This window comes from Schistocerca gregaria, chromosome 4 (genome assembly GCF_023897955.1).
Source record: "Schistocerca gregaria isolate iqSchGreg1 chromosome 4, iqSchGreg1.2, whole genome shotgun sequence".
Lineage (NCBI taxonomy): Eukaryota > Metazoa > Arthropoda > Insecta > Orthoptera > Acrididae > Schistocerca > Schistocerca gregaria.
This window is the reverse complement of record NC_064923.1, coordinates 314,166,591-314,186,832: the sequence shown is the minus strand read 5'-3', so window position 1 is coordinate 314,186,832 and position 20,242 is coordinate 314,166,591. Positions and strand designations below refer to the sequence as shown.

The window sequence follows — 20,242 nt, the reverse complement described above, 5'->3', positions numbered from 1 at the left end:
GTATCAGATAGATTATATAATGGTAAGACAGAGATTTAGGAACCAGGTTTTAAATTGTAAGACATTTCCTGGAGCAGATGTGGACTCTGACCACAATCTATCGGTTATGATCTGTAGATTAAAACTGTAGAAACTGCAAAAAGGTGGGAATTTAAGGAGATGGGACCTGGATAAACTGAAAGAACCAGAGGTTGTACAGAGTTTCAGGGAGAGCATAAGAGAACAATTGACAGGAATGGGGGAATGAAATACAATAGAAGAAGTATGGGTAGCTCTGAGGGATGAAGTAGTGAAGGCAGCAGAGGATCAAGTAGGTAAAAAGACGAGGGCTAGTAGAAATCCTTGGGTAACAGAAGATATACTGAATTTAATTGACGAAAGGAGAAATTATAAAAATGCAGTAAGTGAAGCAGGCAAAAAGGAACACAAACTTCTCAAAAATGAAATCGACAGGAAGTGCAAAATTGCTAATCAGAGATGGCTAGAGGACAAATGTAAAGATGTAGAAGCGAGTATCACTAGGGGCAAGATAGATACTGCCTACAGGAAAATTAAAGAGACCTTTGGAGAAAAGAGAGCCACTTGTATGAGTATCAAGAGCTCGGATGGAAACCCAGTTCTAAGCAAAGAAGGGAAAGCAGAAAGGTGGAAGGAGTACATAGAGGGCTATGTACTTGAGGACAATATTACGGAAATGGAAGAGGATGTAGATGAAGATGAAATGGGCGATACAATGCTGCATGAAGAGTTTGACAGAGCACTGAAAGACCATAGTCGAAACAAGGCCCCCGGAGTAGACTACATTCCATTAGAACTACTAACGGCCTTGAGAGAGTCAGTCCTGACAAAACTCTACCATTTGGTGAGCAAGGTGAATGAAACAGGTGAAATACCCTCAGACTTCAAGAATAATATAATAATTCCAGTCCCAAAGAAAGCAGGTGTTGACAGATGTGAAAATTACCTAACTATCAGTTTAATAAGTCACAGCTGCAAAATACTAACATGAATTCTTTACAGACGAATGGAAAAACTAGTAGAATCTGTCCTCGAGGAAGATCAGCTTGGATTCTGTAGAAATGTTGGAACACGTGAGGCAATACTGACCCTACGACTTATCTTAGAAGCTAGATTAAGGACGGGCAAACATATGTTTCTAGCATTTGTAGACTTAGAGAAAGCTTTTGACAATGTTGACTGGAATACTCTCTTTCAAATTCTGAAGGTGGCAGGGGTAAAATACAGGGAGCAAAAGGTTATTTACAATTTGTACAGAAACCAGATGGCAGTTATAAGAGTTGAGGGGCATGAAAGGGAAGCAGTGGTTGGGAAGAGAGTGAGACAGGGGTGTATCCTCTCCCCGATGTTATTCAATCTGTATATTGAGCAAGCAGTAAAGGAAAGAAAAGAAAAATTCGGAGTAGGTATTAAAATCCATGGAGAAGAAATAAAAACTTTAAGGTTAGCCGATGACATCGTAATTCTGTCAGAGACAGCAAAGGACTTGGAAGAGCAGTTGAACGGAATGGATAGTGTCTTGAAAGGAGGATATAAGATGAACATCAACAAAAGCAAAACGAGGATAATGGAATGTAGTCGAATAAAGTCAGGTGATGCTGAGGGAAGTAGATTAGGAAATGAGACCCTTAAGTATTAAAGGAGTTTTGCTATTTGGGGAGCAAAATAACTGATGATGGTCGAAGTAGAGAGAATATAAAATGTAGACTCGCAATGGCATGGAAAGCATTTCTGAAGAAGAGAAATTTGTTAGCATCGAGTATAGATTTAAGTGTCAGGAAGTCATTTTTGAAAGTATTTGTATGGAGTGTAGCCATGTATGGAAGTGAAACATGGACGATAAATAATTTAGACAAAAAGAGAATAGAGGCTTTTGAAATGTGGTGCTACAGAAGAATGTTGAAGATTTGATGGGTAGATCACATAACTAATGAGGAAGTAAGTATTGAATAGGACTGGGGAGAAGAGAAGTTTGTGGCACAAATTTTGTTGATGAAGTCTTTGGCTGAAAGCTTTACATAAGTGTCTTTTAATTGTACCTCTCAGCAACTTAATGTGTCTTCCTTACAAAAAGTAGCAACCTATCTTTTCCTGTGTTGTTGTATTTATATAGTTACTGATTTACAATTAATATCGGATTAAGTTACCAACTTAAAAGAAAACCAATAACTATAGAAATATTCAGTCCTATTTTACAATACTGCTATTACCTGTTATTTTCATAAATATGTAAAAGATTTTATATTTGGGGAATGTAAATTTATAGCTAAGACAAAGTTACTTTGATAGTAATCTGATATATAGAACTTCCTGGAAGCTTCCAGAACAATCCCCAAGGTATATACTATTCTTGCTTGTAGCCAATTCCATCAAACTCTATTCTGTATCACACAGAGAGAACAGGATGTGAAGATTTTTTGTTTGCTCTGATTAGAAAAACAATGGATCTGTTAATAACTTCCATGTGCATTTGGAGTTTATATTTGCCTTGTGATTTTGGACAGTGTGTGTAACTGTGAATTGATTTGTGTTGAATGAAAATAGCACATCATAATCTGGAAATTGGTTACTAAGCTTCTGCCACATCACTTCTACAACCCAGGACCTACTGAGACTATATAGCTATTGCCACCCTAGGATACTGACATCATTTGCAAGTTAAGTAAATAATTAACAATGTGGCTGAAGGAGATTCCTCTCTTGAATTTCGTCTAGAAACACGGCATGTGATCTGATTTACACTTAAAAGCAATGTTGTTTGAAACATAAAATTTGCACTGTTGAAAAATTACGGAAGTGAAACGATAACAAATGATCCCAAGATAACCTCTTACCTGTCACTCAGCAGTGGAAGAAATGATTTTGCAAACAAAAGAGTCTGAGTCCAGATAATCAACAAGAAGCTAGTGTTTATCTTTGGATTCTGAATCTTTCAGTGTAGCGTGTTCACTTTATCTTGTGATGTGATGTCGAAAAAACTGTGAACCACTACAGGGCTTCTGAAATTTGCTCTTGGAAAACACAATAACTATTGGTGGGCGTAGTGCTTCCTTAAGTGCAATAAGAAAAATTGATCACTCCAACAATACACTTATTGGAAACTGTAACTGTTAAGTTTGAAGGAATTTGCAACGCCAAATTTTGTGTCATAACTGGTATGGATTCAAGTGACACCAAATTGCAGAAAAGCCTGTCAAAATTCAAGGATTTTCTTAATTTCTCATATTATGAAAAACATGGAATTGTGTGTTGCTTTCAATTATGTACAATTTGTCCTTCTTGTTGTATATAAACTGTCTCTTTGTTTAAATGATGTAAGATACTGATACATTGTGTCTTTTCAGTTCTGTTTCTTACCATCATATGTTTTCTTCTACTTTAGTTATTTGTGAACTAACCAACAATTTATCCAAATATCTTGTATGTTCACAGTGTGAAGATGAAATACATCAGTGGGTAATCTGTGATGGTCCAGTAGATGCAGTCTGGATTGAGAATATGAATACTGTCCTAGATGACAACAAAATGTTATGTTTGGCAAACTCAGAACGTATAAAACTCACACCTTGGGTCCACATGGTCTTTGAGGTGCAAGATTTAGCACAAGCCTCCCCTGCTACAGTCAGTCGCTGTGGGATGGTCTATATAGATCCTGAAGAATTGCAGTATATGCCATATGTAAACACTTGGTTGAAGAATCTTGGTGCACCAATGCCGCCTGAACTTAAAGATTATGTCAAGCAGTTGTATGAAGGTTATGTTGACAAAGGACTGACCTTTGTCAAGAAAAACTGCAACCATGCAATAGCACAGGTATGTTGAAAGAGGACAGCATTTTCTTACAATGCAACTCTCAGCAAGTACACAGCCTTCTTGATATAGATAATAGATCTTAGCACCCTTCTTTCTTTATAAATGCACATAAATAATGTTATTAAAATACAACATAAGTCTTGTTTTCTAGTGATATGCACTGATTCATTCATTCATCCATGACGTTCTGTGGATGTCACCAGGAAGAAAAATCATTTGCATTGTGAAACAAGTCAAGATGTAAATTAACAAAAAGAAACATCTGCTAGCTGGTGTGCTGAATTGAAGAGAGTAATATGAAATAAATACGACAGAAGATGTTGATACTGTAGGGAAAGTAGGATGAAACATCTTGGCCTGGGTGTATGTCATGAAGATATCTTGAATGAACCTTAACCAAACAATGGCTCCTCTTTGGCTTAGTATGCCTCCTTCCAGAGCATTGCCCTCCACCTTCCTGCTGGCTCCATAAAGGCATCATCCATATAAAATCCACTGTCTACCAACACTACTTCATCTCTTATAGTTACCAAACTGTCATGTTAAAAAAGTGGTCTAGCCACCTGTGGATGGTACATCTGCAGTGACTAGCAATCACTTGCCCAATATGCTGAATATTTTATTAAAAAGCAAAAGGTCAGACTTGTCATCTTGAAACACGTTTTGATTTTTTCCCGTTGTTAGTCAACTTTGCAAAATCATCATCTGCAAAATTTCAGCTACTGACATGAGCTGGAAATTGGTCAAGAGTATATAAGAAGTATGAAAATTTTTGCACTTAAAACTGCCAGGTGTACAGCCCTGAATTCTCACACTGTGTGACACAGTGCACTCTTGCCTTGTCGCTGATTTGTGAGAGGAGTACCGAATTGTCACTTGAAAGTGGTCAAAACATAATTTAATATACATAGAGAAGTACAGTTACCTTTTATCCAGAATGCTCTTTCCAGATTGATAAGAAGTACATTTAATTAAAAGCCGGCCAGGGTGGCCGAGCTGTTCTAGGCGCTACAGTCTGGAACCGCGCGACTGCTACGGTTGCATCCTGCCTCGGGCATGGATGTGTGTGATGTCCTTAGGTTAGTTAGGTTTAAGTAGTTCTAAGTTCTAGGGGACTGATGACCTCAGGAGTTAAGTCCCATAATGCTCAGAGCCATTTGAACAATTTTTTAATTAAAAACGGGATTTCCAAAACATCAAAATTAATTTTGTTCTTTGCAAATTTTGTCAAAATATGAAATACCAATACAGTGTCCCAAATGTGTATTATTTGTGTGTCATTTACATTAATTAAACATAACATTTGATAGTGCTGTGACCCACAGACATTCATTCAGGTACTTACACAAAGTGTAACATAAGGCAGGAGTCCTTCCTATTGTCAATGTATCTGAGGAGTACCATGAACAGTTCATCATAGTTTAAAAGCTAAGAAGAGGAACACTGATACCTGTGATTGCAGCTTAATGATATAGTTTGAGTGGTGGGCTGAAAACTACATTGATTTATCCAAAATCATTTTCTTTGTTAATGATGCAAAAAATGTCTGCCAATGCCAGAAAAATCTCTGTCTAGCGGAAGACATATACACTATGGGAAGTCCAGGATGGTATAACAATAATATTATCAAAAAGATAGATTGTTACTCATTATACAGAAGATACATTGAGTCACAGGCAGCCGCAACAAAACGTCCACCATACAGTTTAGCTTTTGGCCTTGTGGTGAAGTAGAAAACACACACAGACATTCACACAAGCACAACTCTCATACATGGAATCACTGTCTCTGGCCACTGTGACCTGACTGAGTTATAACAGTTCCCAATGGGAACAACAATATAGTATGGGTTGTGGGAGTGAGGAGAAATTACGGGGCAAGGAGCTGAAGAAAGCAGGGTGGTGTGGAGGATGGTGTAGTTCTGCTCGGGGAACATGCAGGGACAAGGCAAAAGCAGGTTAGAGCTGCTAGATGCAGTTGGTACATGCGCGGCAGGGGGAGGGGGGCGGGGGGCAGAACCATGAACATAAGCCCCTGGCGTTGACCTTTGCTAGTCCCTGTTCTTCACTTACCCTTGCTGTTTCCTGCTTCCACTCCAGTATGACATAGCCTGTATTCTGCCACACATCCACTTGTCCTTCAGGTCTGCTGCTTGTAGCCATTTATTTCCATCTTCATTCAGCTAATTCTTTGTCCAGCAATGAAATTTTAGCTCCTGACTTTTCTTTTGGATGCAGCTGATAATCAAATGTGTGACTGTCATTTTATGAAAATAATTATCTTCAATTTCTTCATGTCACTGAACCATAGTCTGTCACATAAAGTGTTTCATTTTTATTTGTAACTAAATGTATGCACTATTTCAGTGTTTGTCTATACCATGAAACTCAATTTACAAAACAATTTTTGGAGCAAGATTTTTGGTTAGAACAAAGCAAGTGCTTCCAAAAACAAATATTAACTTCTTTTCTTAACATAGCTGTGAAGACAGATTATTGTTCTATGAGTATTGCCTTGATGAGACAGCCCACATTCCCCTGATCATCTACAGTCCACTCACTGTAACAACAGATAGTAAATGGAGGGGTATCCATCTCGTAGATGCAAATGTCAAACCAGGAAATACACATTTTTGTGATTTTGTATAGGTAATTTCTAGTTTGTATCAGCAGCTTAAATTTAGTATATGGGTTTTCAGTAATGTTAAGTATGAGTGGTAAAATACTCATTGGAGGTTTTTACATGACAAGTCTGACCCTTTGCGTGTATGAGTCTTCATAGATAGCTAACCCTCCAAATATAGATCTTGATTAGATACCCTATGTAAGGCTCTTCCAATGCTACCTCATCAGGCAGGGGCACTCGCAAGACCATTCCTCTCACCTAAGGGCTCATATAGGTAATGTATACATCCCACCAGATATTATTGCATGCATTCTTGCATTCTACGCATTCATGACATACTTGGCCACCACTAGCCATCTGAGCATGGGCAGTAAAATATAAACACTACTGCTATGATCCTGCTCCAAGACTGCCAGCACATCACGTGTTTGCCTACCTGTGCCCATGTCTGTGCTGTTACTCCCAGGAGGGCACTGGTCGAGAACAGCTTGTTCATATCTACAGTGTCCTAAGTTCTCCACCCACCCCTTCAAACAATGTATGAAGAGCATCCTGTCAATATCCAATCCAATGTCAGCCCATGCTGGAACAACTAAACTGAATCTGTCAGTGCTTTCACACACATCTACTCCCAAATCCTTTCCAGATGGGTCATGTACCTGTGGAAAAGCTAAGTTTAGCATATCAAATGTAGTGTCATCTGCAAAAACAGCCATGTCAAATGCCAATTCCACTGTAATTTTTGTACAGTGTTTTCCATGGGCCCAATTTACAATCTACTATTTTTATTAATAGTTATTGATAATCACATCCGCTGTGTTATTACACATTATCAGGTTGTGTTGTGCCAAAAGATGTGCTAAGAACAAAATCAGTCACCATGCAATAAAGTTAGTTAGGTTCATGTTCCATGGATCATGTCATGTGATATATCATAATTATGTGGAACGTGTCATTTTCCATTCACACTGTAAATATGGGTACATGCTAAAATATATTAAAAACAAAGATTCCAAGACTTACCAAGTGGGAAAGTGCCGGCAGACAGGCACATGAACAAAACACACAAAACACACACAGAATTACTAGCTTTCACAACCGATGGTTGCTTCTTCAGGAAGGAGAGGGAAAGACGAAAGGATGTGGGTTTTAAGGGAGAGGGTAAGGAGTCATTCCAATCCCGGGAGCGGAAAGACTTCCCTTAGGGGAAAAAAAGGACAGGTGTACACTCGCACACACACACATATCCATCCGCACATACACAGACACAAGCAGACATATTTAAAGGCAAAGAGTAAGGGCAGAGATGTCAGTCGAGGCGGAAGTACAGAGGCAAAGAAGTTGTAGAAGACAGGTGAGGTATGAGCGACGGCAACTTGAAATTAGCGGAGGTTGAGGCCTGGCGGATATCGAGAAGAGAGGATATACTGAAGGGCGAGTTCCCATCTCCGGAGTTCGGATAGGTTGGTGTTGGTGGGAAGTATCCAGATAACTTGGACGGTGTAACACTGTGCCAAGATGTGCTGGCCGTGCATCAAGGCATGTTTAGCCACAGGGTGATCCTCATTACCAACAAACACTGTCTGCCTGTGTCCATTCATGCGAATGGACAGTTTGTTGCTGGTCATTCCCACATAGAAAGCGTCACAGTGCAGGCAGGTCAGTTGGTAAATCACGTGGGTGCTTTCACACGTGGCTCTCCCTTTGATCGTGTACACCTCCCGGGTTACAGGACTGGAGTAGGTGGTGGTGGGAGGGTGCATAGGACAGGTTTTACACCGGGGGCGGTTGCAAGGGTAGGAGCCAGAGGGTAGGGAAGGTGGTTTGGGGACTTCATAGGGATGAACCAAGTGGTTACGAAGGTTAGGTGGATGGCGGAAAGACACTCTTGGTGGAGTGGGGAGGAATTCATGAAGGATGGATCTCATTTCGGGGCAGGATTTGAGGAAGTCGTATCCCTGCTGGAGAGCCACATTCAGAGTCTGATCCAGTCCCGGGAAGTATCCTGTCACAAGTGGGGCACTTTTGGGGTTCTTCTGTGAGAGGTTCTGGGTTTGAGGGGATGAGGAAGTGGCTCTGGTTATCTGCTTCTGTACCAGGTTGGGAGGGTAGTTGCAGGATGCGAAAGCTGTTTTCAGGTTGTTGGTGTAATGGTCGAGGGATTCAGGACTGGAGCAGATTCGTTTGCCACGGAGGCCTAGGCTGTAGGGAAGGGACCGTTTGATATGGAATGGGTGGCAGCTGTCATAATGGAGGTACTGTTGCTTGTTGGTGGGTTTGATGTGGACGGATGTGTGCAGCTGGCCATTGGACAGATGGAGGTCAACATCTAGGAAAGTGGCATGGGATTTGGAGTAGGACCAGGTGAATCTGATGGAACCAAAGGAGTTGAGGTTGGAGAGGAAATTCTGGAGTTGTTCTTCACTGTGAGTCCAGATCATGAAGATGTCATCAATAAATCTGTACCAAACTTTGGGTTGGCAGGCTTGGGTAACCAAGAAGGCTTCCTCTAAGCGACCCATAAATAGGTTGGCATACGAGGGGGCCATCCTGGTACCCATGGCTGTTCCCTTTAATTGTTGGTATGTCTGGTCTCCAAAAGGAAGAAGTTGTGGGTCAGGATGAAGCTGGCTAAGGTGACGAGGAAAGAGGTTTCAGGTAGGGTGGCAGGTGATCGGCGTGAAAGGAAGTGCTCCATTGCAGCGAGGCCCTGGACGTGCGGGATATTCGTGTATAGGGAAGTGGCATCAATGGTTACAAGGATGGTTTCCGGGGGTAACAGACTGGGTACGGATTCCAGGTGTTCGAGAAAGTGGTTGGTGTCTTTGATGAAGGATGGGAGACTGCATGTAATGGGTTGAAGGTGTTGATCTACGTAGGCAGAGATACGTTCTGTGGGGGCTTGGTAACCAGCTACAATGGGGCGACCAGGATGTTTGGGTTTGTGAATTTTAGGAAGTAGGTAGAAGGTAGGAGTGCGAGGTGTTGGTGGGGTGAGGAGTTTGATGGAGTCAGGTGAAAGGTTTTGTAGGGGGCCTAAGGTTCTGAGGATTCCTTGAAGCTCCGCCTGGACATCAGGAATGGGATTACCTTGGCAAACTTTGTATGTAGAGTTGTCTGAAAGCTGACGCAGTCCCTCAGCTACATACTCCCGACGATCAAGTACCACGGTCGTGGAACCCTTGTCAGCCGGAAGAATGATGATGGATCGGTCAGCTTTCAGATCACGGATAGCCTGGGCTTCGGCTGTGGTGATGTTGGGAGTGTGATTAAGGTTTTTCAAGAAAGATTGAGGGGCAAGGCTGGAAGTGAGAAATTCCTGGAAGGTTTGGAGAGGGTGATTTTGAGGAAGAGGAGGAGGGTCTCGCTGTGATGGAGGACGGAACTGTTGCAGGCAGGGTTCAATTTGGATAGTGTCTTGGGGAGTTGGATCATTAGGAGTGGGATCAGGATTGTTTTTCTTCGTGGCAAAGTGATATTTCCAGCAGAGACTACGAGTGTAGGACAGTAAATCTTTGACAAGGGCAGTTTGGTTGAACCTGGGAGTGGGGCTGAAGGTGAGGCCTTTGGATAGGACAGAGGTTTCGGATTGGGAGAGGGGTTGGGAGGAAAGGTTAACTACTGAATTGGGGTGTTGTGGTTCCAGATTGTGTTGACTAGAATTTTGAGGTGTTGGGGGGAGTGGAGCTGGAAGTGGGAGATTGAGTAGATGGGAGAGACTGGGTCTGTGTGCAATGAGAGGAGGTTGAGGTTTGTTGGAAAGGTTGTGGAGGGTGAGTGAGTTGCCTTTCCGGAGGTGGGAAACCAGGAGATTGGATAGTTTTTTGAGGTGGAGGGTGGCATGTTGTTCTAATTTGCGGTTGGCCTGTAGGAGGATGCTATGTGCAGCCGGTGTGGATGTGGGAGAGGAAAGATTGAGGACTTTGATTTGGGATAGGAGTTGACGGGTGTGTTCATTGGCCGCGTCGATGTATAGGTGAAGGATTAGGCGGGTGAGGGCTATGGATTGTGCTGTTTGGAACTGGTATAAGGACTGATGGAAAGAAGGATTGCAGCCAGAGATGGGAATTTTAAGTGTGAGGCCTTTGGGAGTAATGCCAAATGTCAGACAAGCCTGAGTAAATAAAATATGGGAGCGTAATCTGGCTAGGGTGAAGGCATGTTTGCGGAGGGAATGTAAATAAAATTTAATGGGGTCGTTGTAGGGATGTTGTGAGGTTGACATGGAATTAATAGGTGGAAAGGGTAATATGAGGTTAAAGTGAAAGTAAATAGAGATTTATATAGGGAGAGATAAAGGTGTGAAAAAAGTCGAAAAAGTGTTGGTTTGAGATGAGCTATGTTGATCATGTGCTAAACTTAGGTTGGCGAACAACAATGGGTGCAAAGGTTGGGTAGTTATGTTGTCTCCAGATCACGTTAAAGGGTGGGGAAATTCAAGAAAATTTCGAAAAAAAAATTTTCGAAAAAAGTTTCGAAAAAATAATTTGCGAAAAAATAAAATTCGAAAAAAATTTTCGAATAAAATCTCGAAGAATATGTGTGTAAATGTATTCAAAGGACTGGTTATGTACTGGCAGGTTATGGTAATGAGGCTAACAATTGTTTGATGAAGAAATAATAACGTGTAAACCTGTGGGAAGCTGCTAAAAAATGATCGGTTATGTGGGAAAAACGGGAATGGAAATAAAACGAACGTTGTTGGAAAAAACTGAGATGGTTGTGTAATAGGTGAAAGGAACTGAAGCTGTGAAATAGTATTCACGAGTTTACACGAAATGTTTGTAAACTGGGAACAATGGATTTTATAGCAGCGGTTATGTTGAAAGCGTTGAAAATTTTAGGTTATGGTTTGGAAGTAAATTACGTATTATTGAGTATAATTAGGCAGGATAAAATGTATGGTAGATTACGGAAAAATGGAAGATGAATACAAAGTGAAACTTCTTGTACAAACGAAAAGATAAAGTAAGACGATAGAGAAGATTTCGAAATGCAACAGAGACAATAACAAACGTAATTGTTGGGTTCAAATTAATGATGATGTAAATAAAATAGAAAGAAACTTCCACATGGGAAAAATATATTAAAAACAAAGATTCCAAGACTTACCAAGCGGGAAAGCGCCGGCAGACAGGCACATGAACAAAACACACAAAACACACACAGAATTACTAGCTTTCACAACCGATGGTTGCTTCTTCAGGAAGGAGAGGGAAAGACGAAAGGATGTGGGTTTTAAGGGAGAGGGTAAGGAGTCATTCCAATCCCGGGAGCGGAAAGACTTCCCTTAGGGGAAAAAAAGGACAGGTGTACACTCGCACACACACACATATCCATCCGCACATACACAGACACAAGCAGACATATTTAAAGGCAAAGAGTAAGGGCAGAGATGTCAGTCGAGGCGGAAGTACAGAGGCAAAGAAGTTGTAGAAGACAGGTGAGGTATGAGCGACGGCAACTTGAAATTAGCGGAGGTTGAGGCCTGGCGGATATCGAGAAGAGAGGATATACTGAAGGGCGAGTTCCCATCTCCGGAGTTCGGATAGGTTGGTGTTGGTGGGAAGTATCCAGATAACTCGGACGGTGTAACACTGTGCCAAGATGTGCTGGCCGTGCATCAAGGCATGTTTAGCCACAGGGTGATCCTCATTACCAACAAACACTGTCTGCCTGTGTCCATTCATGCGAATGGACAGTTTGTTGCTGGTCATTCCCACATAGAAAGCGTCACAGTGCAGGCAGGTCAGTTGGTAAATCACGTGGGTGCTTTCACACTTGGCTCTCCCTTTGATCATGTACACCTTCCGGGTTACAGGACTGGTGTAGGTGGTGGTGGGAGGGTGCATAGGACAGGTTTTACACCGGGGGCGGTTGCAAGGGTAGGAGCCAGAGGGTAGGGAAGGTGGTTTGGGGATTTCATAGGGATGAACCAAGAGGTTACGAAGGTTAGGTGGACGGCGGAAAGACACTCTTGGTGGAGTGGGGAGGATTTCATGAAGGATGGATCTCATTTCGGGACAGGATTTTAGGAAGTCGTATCCCTGCTGGAGAGCCACATTCAAGGTCTGATCCAGTTCCGGGAAGTATCCTGTCACAAGTGGGGCACTTTTGGGGTTCTTCTGTGAGAGGTTCTGGGTTTGAGGGGATGAGGAAGTGGCTCTGGTTATCTGCTTCTGTACCAGGTTGGGAGGGTAGTTGCAGGATGCGAAAGCTGTTTTCAGGTTGTTGGTGTAATGGTCGAGGGATTCAGGACTGGAGCAGATTCGTTTGCCACGAAGGCCTAGGCTGTAGGGAAGGGACCGTTTGATATGGAATGGGTGGCAGCTGTCATAATGGAGGTACTGTTGCTTGTTGGTGGGTTTGATGTGGACGGATGTGTGCAGCTGGCTATTGGACAGATGGAGGTCAACATCTAGGAAAGTGGCATGGGATTTGGAGTAGGACCAGGTGAATCTGATGGAACCAAAGGAGTTGAGGTTGGAGAGGAAATTCTGGAGTTGTTCTTCACTGTGAGTCCAGATCATGAAGATGTCATCAATAAATCTGTACCAAACTTTGGGTTGGCAGGCTTGGGTAACCAAGAAGGCTTCCTCTAAGCGACCCATAAATAGGTTGGCATACGAGGGGGCCATCCTGGTACCCATGGCTGTTGCCTTTAATTGTTGGTATGTCTGGCCTTCAAAAGTGAAGAAGTTGTGGGTCAGGATGAAGCTGGCTAAGGTGACGAGGAAAGAGGTTTTAGGTAGGGTGGCAGGTGATCGGCGTGAAAGGAAGTGCTCCATTGCAGCGAGGCCCTGGACGTGCGGGATATTTGTGTATAGGGAAGAGGCATCAATGGTTACCAGGATGGTTTCTGGGGGTAACAGACTGGGTACGGATTCCAGGCGTTCGAGAAAGTGGTTGGTGTCTTTGATGAAGGATGGGAGACTGCATGTAATGGGTTGAAGGTGTTGATCTACATAGGCAGAGATACGTTCTGTGGGGGCTTGGTAACCAGCTACAATGGGGCGGCCAGGATGTTTGGGTTTGTGAATTTTAGGAAGTAGGTAGAAGGTAGGAGTGCGAGGTGACGGTGGGGTGAGGAGTTTGATGGAGTCAGGTGAAATGTTTTGTAGGGGGCCTAAGGTTCTGAGGATTCCTTGAAGCTCCGCCTGGACATCAGGAATGGGATTACTTCGGCAAACTTTGTATGTAGAGTTGTCTGAAAGCAGACGCAGTCCCTCAGCCACATACTCCCGACGATCAAGTACCACGGTCGTGGAACCCTTGTCAGCCGGAAGAATGATGATGGATCGGTCAGCTTTCAGATCACGGATAGCCTGGGCTTCGGCTGTGGTGATGTTGGGAGTGGGATTATGAAAACAGCTTTCGCATCCCGCAACTATCCTCCCAACCTGGTACAGAAGCAGATAACCAGAGCCACTTCCTCATCCCCTCAAACCCAGAACCTCTCACAGAAGAACCCCAAAAGTGCCCCACTTGTGACAGAATACTTCCCGCGACTGGATCAGACCTTGAATGTGGCTCTCCAGCAGGGATACGACTTCCTAAAATCCTGTCCCGAAATGAGATCCATCCTTCATGAAATCCTCCCCACTCCACCAAGAGTGTCTTTCCCCGCCGTCCACCTTACCTTCGTAACCTCTTGGTTCATCCCTATGAAATCCCCAAACCACCTTCCCTACCCTCTGGCTCCTACCCTTGCAACCGCCCCCGGTGTAAAACCTGTCCTATGCACCCTCCCACCACCACCTACTCCAGTCCTGTAACCCGGAAGGTGTAAACAATCAAAGGGAGAGCCACGTGTGAAAGCACCCACGTGATTTACCAACTGACCTGCCTGCACTGTGACGCTTTCTATGTGGGAATGACCAGCAACAAACTGTCCATTCGCATGAATGGACACAGGCAGACAGTGTTTGTTGGTAATGAGGATCACCCTGTGGCTAAACATGCCTTGATGCACGGCCAGCACATCTTGGCACAGTGTTACACCGTCTGAGTTATCTGGATACTTCCCACCAACACCAACCTATCCGAACTCCGGAGATGGGAACTCGCCCTTCAGTATATCCTCTCTTCTCGATATCCGCCAGGCCTCAACCTCTGCTAATTTCAAGTTGCCGTCGCTCATACCTCACCTGTCTTCTACAACTTCTTTGCCTCTGTACTTCCGCCTCGACTGACATCTCTGCCCTTACTCTTTGCCTTTAAATATGTCTGCTTGTGTCTGTGTATGTGCGGATGGATATGTGTGTGTGTGCGAGTGTACACCTGTCCTTTTTTTCCCCTAAGGGAAGTCTTTCCGCTCCCGGGATTGGAATGAATCCTTACCCTCTCCCTTAAAACCCACATCCTTTCGTCTTTCCCCCTCCTTCCTGAAGAAGCAACCATCGGTTGCGAAAGCTAGTAATTCTGTGTGTGTGTTTGTGTGTTTTATTCATGTGCCTGTCTGCCGGCACTGCTTGGTAAGTCTTGGAATCTTTGTTTTTAACATATTTTTCCCATGTGGAAGTTTCTTTCTATTTTATTTACATCATCATTAATTTGAACCCAACAATTACGTTGGGTACATGCTAAACATTTCTGGGGGGTTTTATGAAAAAAAATACTGATTTCAGTTATTAATTTTATACCCACCAACTTTTAGACATTACATGGAACAAAAGGTGTTGTCAAGGAGAAATTTTTTTGTTATATTTTCTAAATTTTACTTTGTTGCTTGTCACACATTGTATATCACTGAGTAAGTGACCAAAAATTTTAGTTGCAGCATTGCACACCTCTTTTTGTACTGATGACAAACTTAATGTGGAGTAATGGATTTCATTTTTCCTTCTGGTACTGTAACTATTTACATCATTGTTCCTTTTGAACTGTTGTGGATTACTTACAACAAAGTTCATAAGAGAATAAATATGCTGTCAATCAGTAGTCAGAATGCCCAGATCCTTAAACAGGTGTTTACAAGATGATCATGGGTGAGCACCATGTATTTTTCTTACAGCACATTTTTGAACAAGGAGGACTTTCTTTCTTAAAGATGAGTTACCCCAGAACATTATTGCACGTGACATTATTGAATGAAAACATCCAAAATATGTCAACTTACTGATTTGTCTCTCCCCAAGATTTTCAATGATTCTAAGTGCAAATGTGGCTGAATTAAACTGTTTTAGAAATTCCAAAATGTGTTTTTTCCAGTTTAAATTCTCATCAGTATGGGAAACTAAAAATTTTAATGCTTTCACCCTATTTATTATTTCCTCACCATATTTTACACTTACTATTGGTGTAGTACCCATAGATGTGCAGAATGGAATACTGTATGTTATGCCTCTTTTAAATTGAGGGTGAGATCATTTGCAGAACATACAGTTGACGATACTTCTAACAATGCTGTTTAATTTTTCCTCTATTTCCATATGTATGCTTGGTGTGATTACAACACCAGTGTCATCTACAAAAAGAACTAATTCTGCTTGTTATATTTCGGTGTAAGATTGTTTACATACAAGAGGAACAATAATGGACCTATGATTGAGCTTTGGGAACCCCATAGGTGGATTCTCCCTAGTCAGAATTACATCTGTGGACTATATTGGTTGAATTATTAAATACAGCTTTCTGCATTCTTTTGTCTAATATGACATTATCAATTATTTGCTACACTATCAATCACATAATACTTCAATTCATCTGGGAGAATGCTGTGATTCACATAGTCAGATACTTTACATAGGTCATAGAAAATACCAACCAGCACCATTTTATTATTCAATGCTTGCTAAATTTGATGAATGATCATGTAAATGTCAACCTCATTAGAACAATTCTTCTGAAACCCAAACTGTGAATTGCTAAGGCTATTACTGTTTCTAAGCTGAGATACTATTGTAGAATACATCACCCTCTGAAAAATTTTGGAAAATGATATGAGCATTGAAACCGGTTGGTACTTATTGACATCTCTCTTATCACTTTTCTTAAAGAGGGCTTGTCAAGAGCATATTCCTTTATCTCTGGAAAAATACCTTGAGTTAGTGATGCATTGCATATTTCAGATAAGACTGAGCTCATTATATAGGAACAGATCTTTAATACTGTATTGGAAACACCACCAAAACAAGCCAATTTTTTATTTTTGAGAGAATGTATAATTTTCTTAATTTCAGAATGAGAAATTCATATGATTGACTTTTATGAGAACTACTTTTCAGCATACTGCTATGATTTTTCTTGTGAACTGTTTGTCCGCGTACTTTTACTGTATTTAAGAAATGATTATAAATATATTTGCAACTTGTGAGTCATTATTTATATCCCTGCTATTCAATTCAATGGTGACGGTGGTCTGTTCTGTGACAGGTTGTTCTGTCTCTCATTTCAGTATTTCTGATATAGTCTTGAGTCTGTTGTCAGAATTACTTATTTCTGACATTATGTGTTTGTTCCTTGATTTTTTAATAAATATTCTCAGTAATTCTGAGCAGTTTTTGTAGTGTGTAACTACTGCAGGATCTCTACTGTAACTGACAGGTATATTTTTCTGTTCTCTCCACGGTTTACTTTAATCCCTCTAATGATCCATGGTTTTTTACATGGCTACCAAAACAGAATCTTATCAACAGACCTCCCAAAATGCCACAGGAGTTTTAGTCATGTGTAAAGACTATCAGTGTCACCAAAAGTAGTGTCCAGAAACCCATTAATGGCATAGGTATTGAAACTGAGTGTAGCAAAGCAAAAACAGGATGCAGAGATTTATTTTCAAATATTACTTTACTAAGGAAAAAATAGGAGTACTGCTCCTGTTTCATTCTGGCAACACTGTAAAGAAAAATGATATAGTTAATGTCAGTGGCACTGAGAGACAGCTGAAACCGCTAAATTTAAACATAGGTCAAGGGTTTGAAGGAATCTGTACTGATCTACACACCCCACAATGTGATGTGTGTTCACCTCTTTATGATTGTCACCACATGATACTCATTGCAATAGGCAAAGAAAAAGTGCAGAGAGTTTAAATTTACTGAAGGGAACTAATTGTCTGATTAATTTTGGTAAGAATATATTTTCTTATTTTAGAGGGCATCTAAGCCTGACGTATGGTTAGAGAACATGATGTCTATTGGGAGTGCATGCAAAGGTAATATTGATTGTCATCATACAGATATAAAAGCTCTGTGCACTGGGATAACCCAGCATGAAAAGGCACATGTCATTGTCTCTCTTGTGTATGCAGCATGAAATGGGAAATTTGAAAGTGGTCTGATCTTTGAATTTATTTTACATTCAAGTGGTACATTTCTGGATGGGTTCCCTATGAAAAAATTTCTAGTAAGTCCCCTCTACGTTCCCTAGAGTCTGTAATAGGAATTGTGAAACATTTTGTATTTTAAATGAGGGATGCAAAAGTGATAGCATCATTTATATATTTACTGTAGGAGAGTATCAGAGGATTCTATGGCCAAGTTCAAAAGAGTTAAAAAAGAAAAGATTGGTGCTTTCATACCATGTAATAGTTGCATTATAGCCCAAGCTCCCAGAGTTGGCAGTCATATGTGCATGAGGCGTGCCATGCTTGTGGGTATGAATGGCGTCTGTTTCTCTTTTGCTCAGGAAGGTTGTGGCCAAAAGCTTTATGTAAGTGTCTTTTAACTGTGCTAGATGTTATTACCATCTCCATTAGCTGTTGGTATATTCAACATTTCTCTGCATATTAGTGGAGAAATCTGATGTTTCCCAGGTACTTATTTACAACTGTGAGTTTACGACCATACCAGGCAGCATCTGGCCTTTTGCTTAATTTTATGGTTTCATATCTCCTGAACTATTTGTTGTACAATGATATTTGGTATATTCAACATTTCTCTGCATATTAGTGGAGAAATCTGATGTTTCCCAGGTATTTATTTACAACTGTGAGTTTATGACCATACCAGGCAGCATCTGACCTTTTGCTTAATTTCATGATTACATATCTCCTGAACTATTTGTTGTACAATGATATTTGGTATATTCAACATTTCTCTGCATATTAATGGAGAAATCTGATGTTGCCCAGGTATTTATTTACAACTGTGAATTTATGACCATACCAGGCAGCATCTGCCCTTTTGCTTAATTTTATGATTTCATATCTTCTGAACTACTTGTTGTACTATGATATAACACTGTAGGTGCATTCAGCAGCATATTTTAGTACCATCTGTAAAACGTGCTGGGAATGGAATTAGTAGGAATGAAGTAATAAATTTAAACATCATGCACAATACGGCCGTTTTTCACGCATTTCGGTGTTTATGACATCACATCTTCTGAACTATGTTTTCTACAATGATATAATTTTGGTGGTACAGTCATTGGCACATGTGGAAACTGCCTGTAAAATTTATTGTGAATAGTGTTAATAGCAAAGAAGTAATAAATTTAAATGTTATGTATGATGCAGCAGTTTTTCATACATCTTATTGTTTAAAACATGATGCTTCCTGAAATATGTGCTGTAAAATGATATAATCTTGCACTTACATTCAATGGTAATTGTTCATAATCTCTATAAAATCTATCTTGAATGCATTTAGTAGTAAAGAAGTAATAAATCACAATGTCGTGCCTCATGCCATACTTTTGTTGCATGAACAGTACAAAAGTAGTAAGCAATAAACACTTTTCCTTTTATCATTTTGAAGGGGTTGTCACTGAGGAAAAATTTTGTAAAGTTTTGAAATTATGTGTTAAGTTCATTCAGTTCTCAAATACTGAATAAATAAGTCAGGGAATACATGCATCAAGGGGTACACTTCTTTTTCACCCCCACTCATTTGATAGGTAGGTGTTTCTCACTCCCACAGCAATTGTCACCCGATCCCAAGGGTATATATGTACCAAATCTGGCTGAAATTGGTCCAGTGGTATAGGAGGAAATGTTAAAAATACACACACACACATATATATATATATATATATATATATATATATATATATATATATATATGGTTGCTTCTTCAGGAAGGAGAGGGAAAGACGAAAGGATGTGGGTTTTAAGGGAGAGGGTTAGGAGTCATTCCAATCCCGGGAGCGGAAAGACTTCCCTTAGGGGGAAAAAAAGGACAGGTGTACACACACACACACACACACACACACACACACACACACACACACACACACAAAAGGACAGGTATACACTCACACACACACGCATCCATCCGCACATACACAGACACAAGCAGACATTTTGCTATTTACAAAGTTATCACAATATTTACACCTGTCTGCTTGTGTCTGTGTATGTGCAGTTGGATATGTGTGTGTGTGGGAGTGTATACCTGTCCTTTTTTTTCTCCCTAAGGGAAGTCTTTCCGCTCCTGGAATTGGAATGACTCCTTGCCCTCTCCCTTAAAACCCACATCGTTTCATCTTTCCCTCTCCTTCCCTCTTTCCTGAAGAAGCAACCGCTGGTTGCAAAAGCTTGAATTTTGTGTGTATCTGTGTGTTCGTTTGTATGTCTATCGACCTGCCAGTGTTTTTGTTTGGTAAGTCACATCATCTTTGTTTTTTTGATATATTTGTATAAACACACACACACACACACAGTTTAAACATGATTGAGTTTGAACATGGTTGTCATGTTGATTGTGCATACATCATGATATGTTGTGTATTTTCAAATGCTGTGTTAAACAAAAAACATATTTTGCACTACAGCATCAGTTGTAATATAAGTTCATGCCTTGTATAATCGTACCAATAATATCCTTGTTCAGACAATCACTCC

At 40.9% G+C, this 20,242-nt stretch overlaps 1 protein-coding gene across 1 annotated transcript in view; it reads left to right on the top strand.

The window, feature by feature from the left end:
- LOC126365881 (dynein axonemal heavy chain 6) overlaps positions 1 to 20,242 on the top strand; it is a 1,020,408-nt gene that overhangs the window by 476,264 nt on the left and 523,902 nt on the right. The window contains exon 34 of the mRNA XM_050008578.1: positions 3,451 to 3,831. Within this exon, the coding sequence (XP_049864535.1) occupies positions 3,451 to 3,831 (381 nt within the window). The remainder of the gene's footprint in view (positions 1 to 3,450; positions 3,832 to 20,242) is intronic.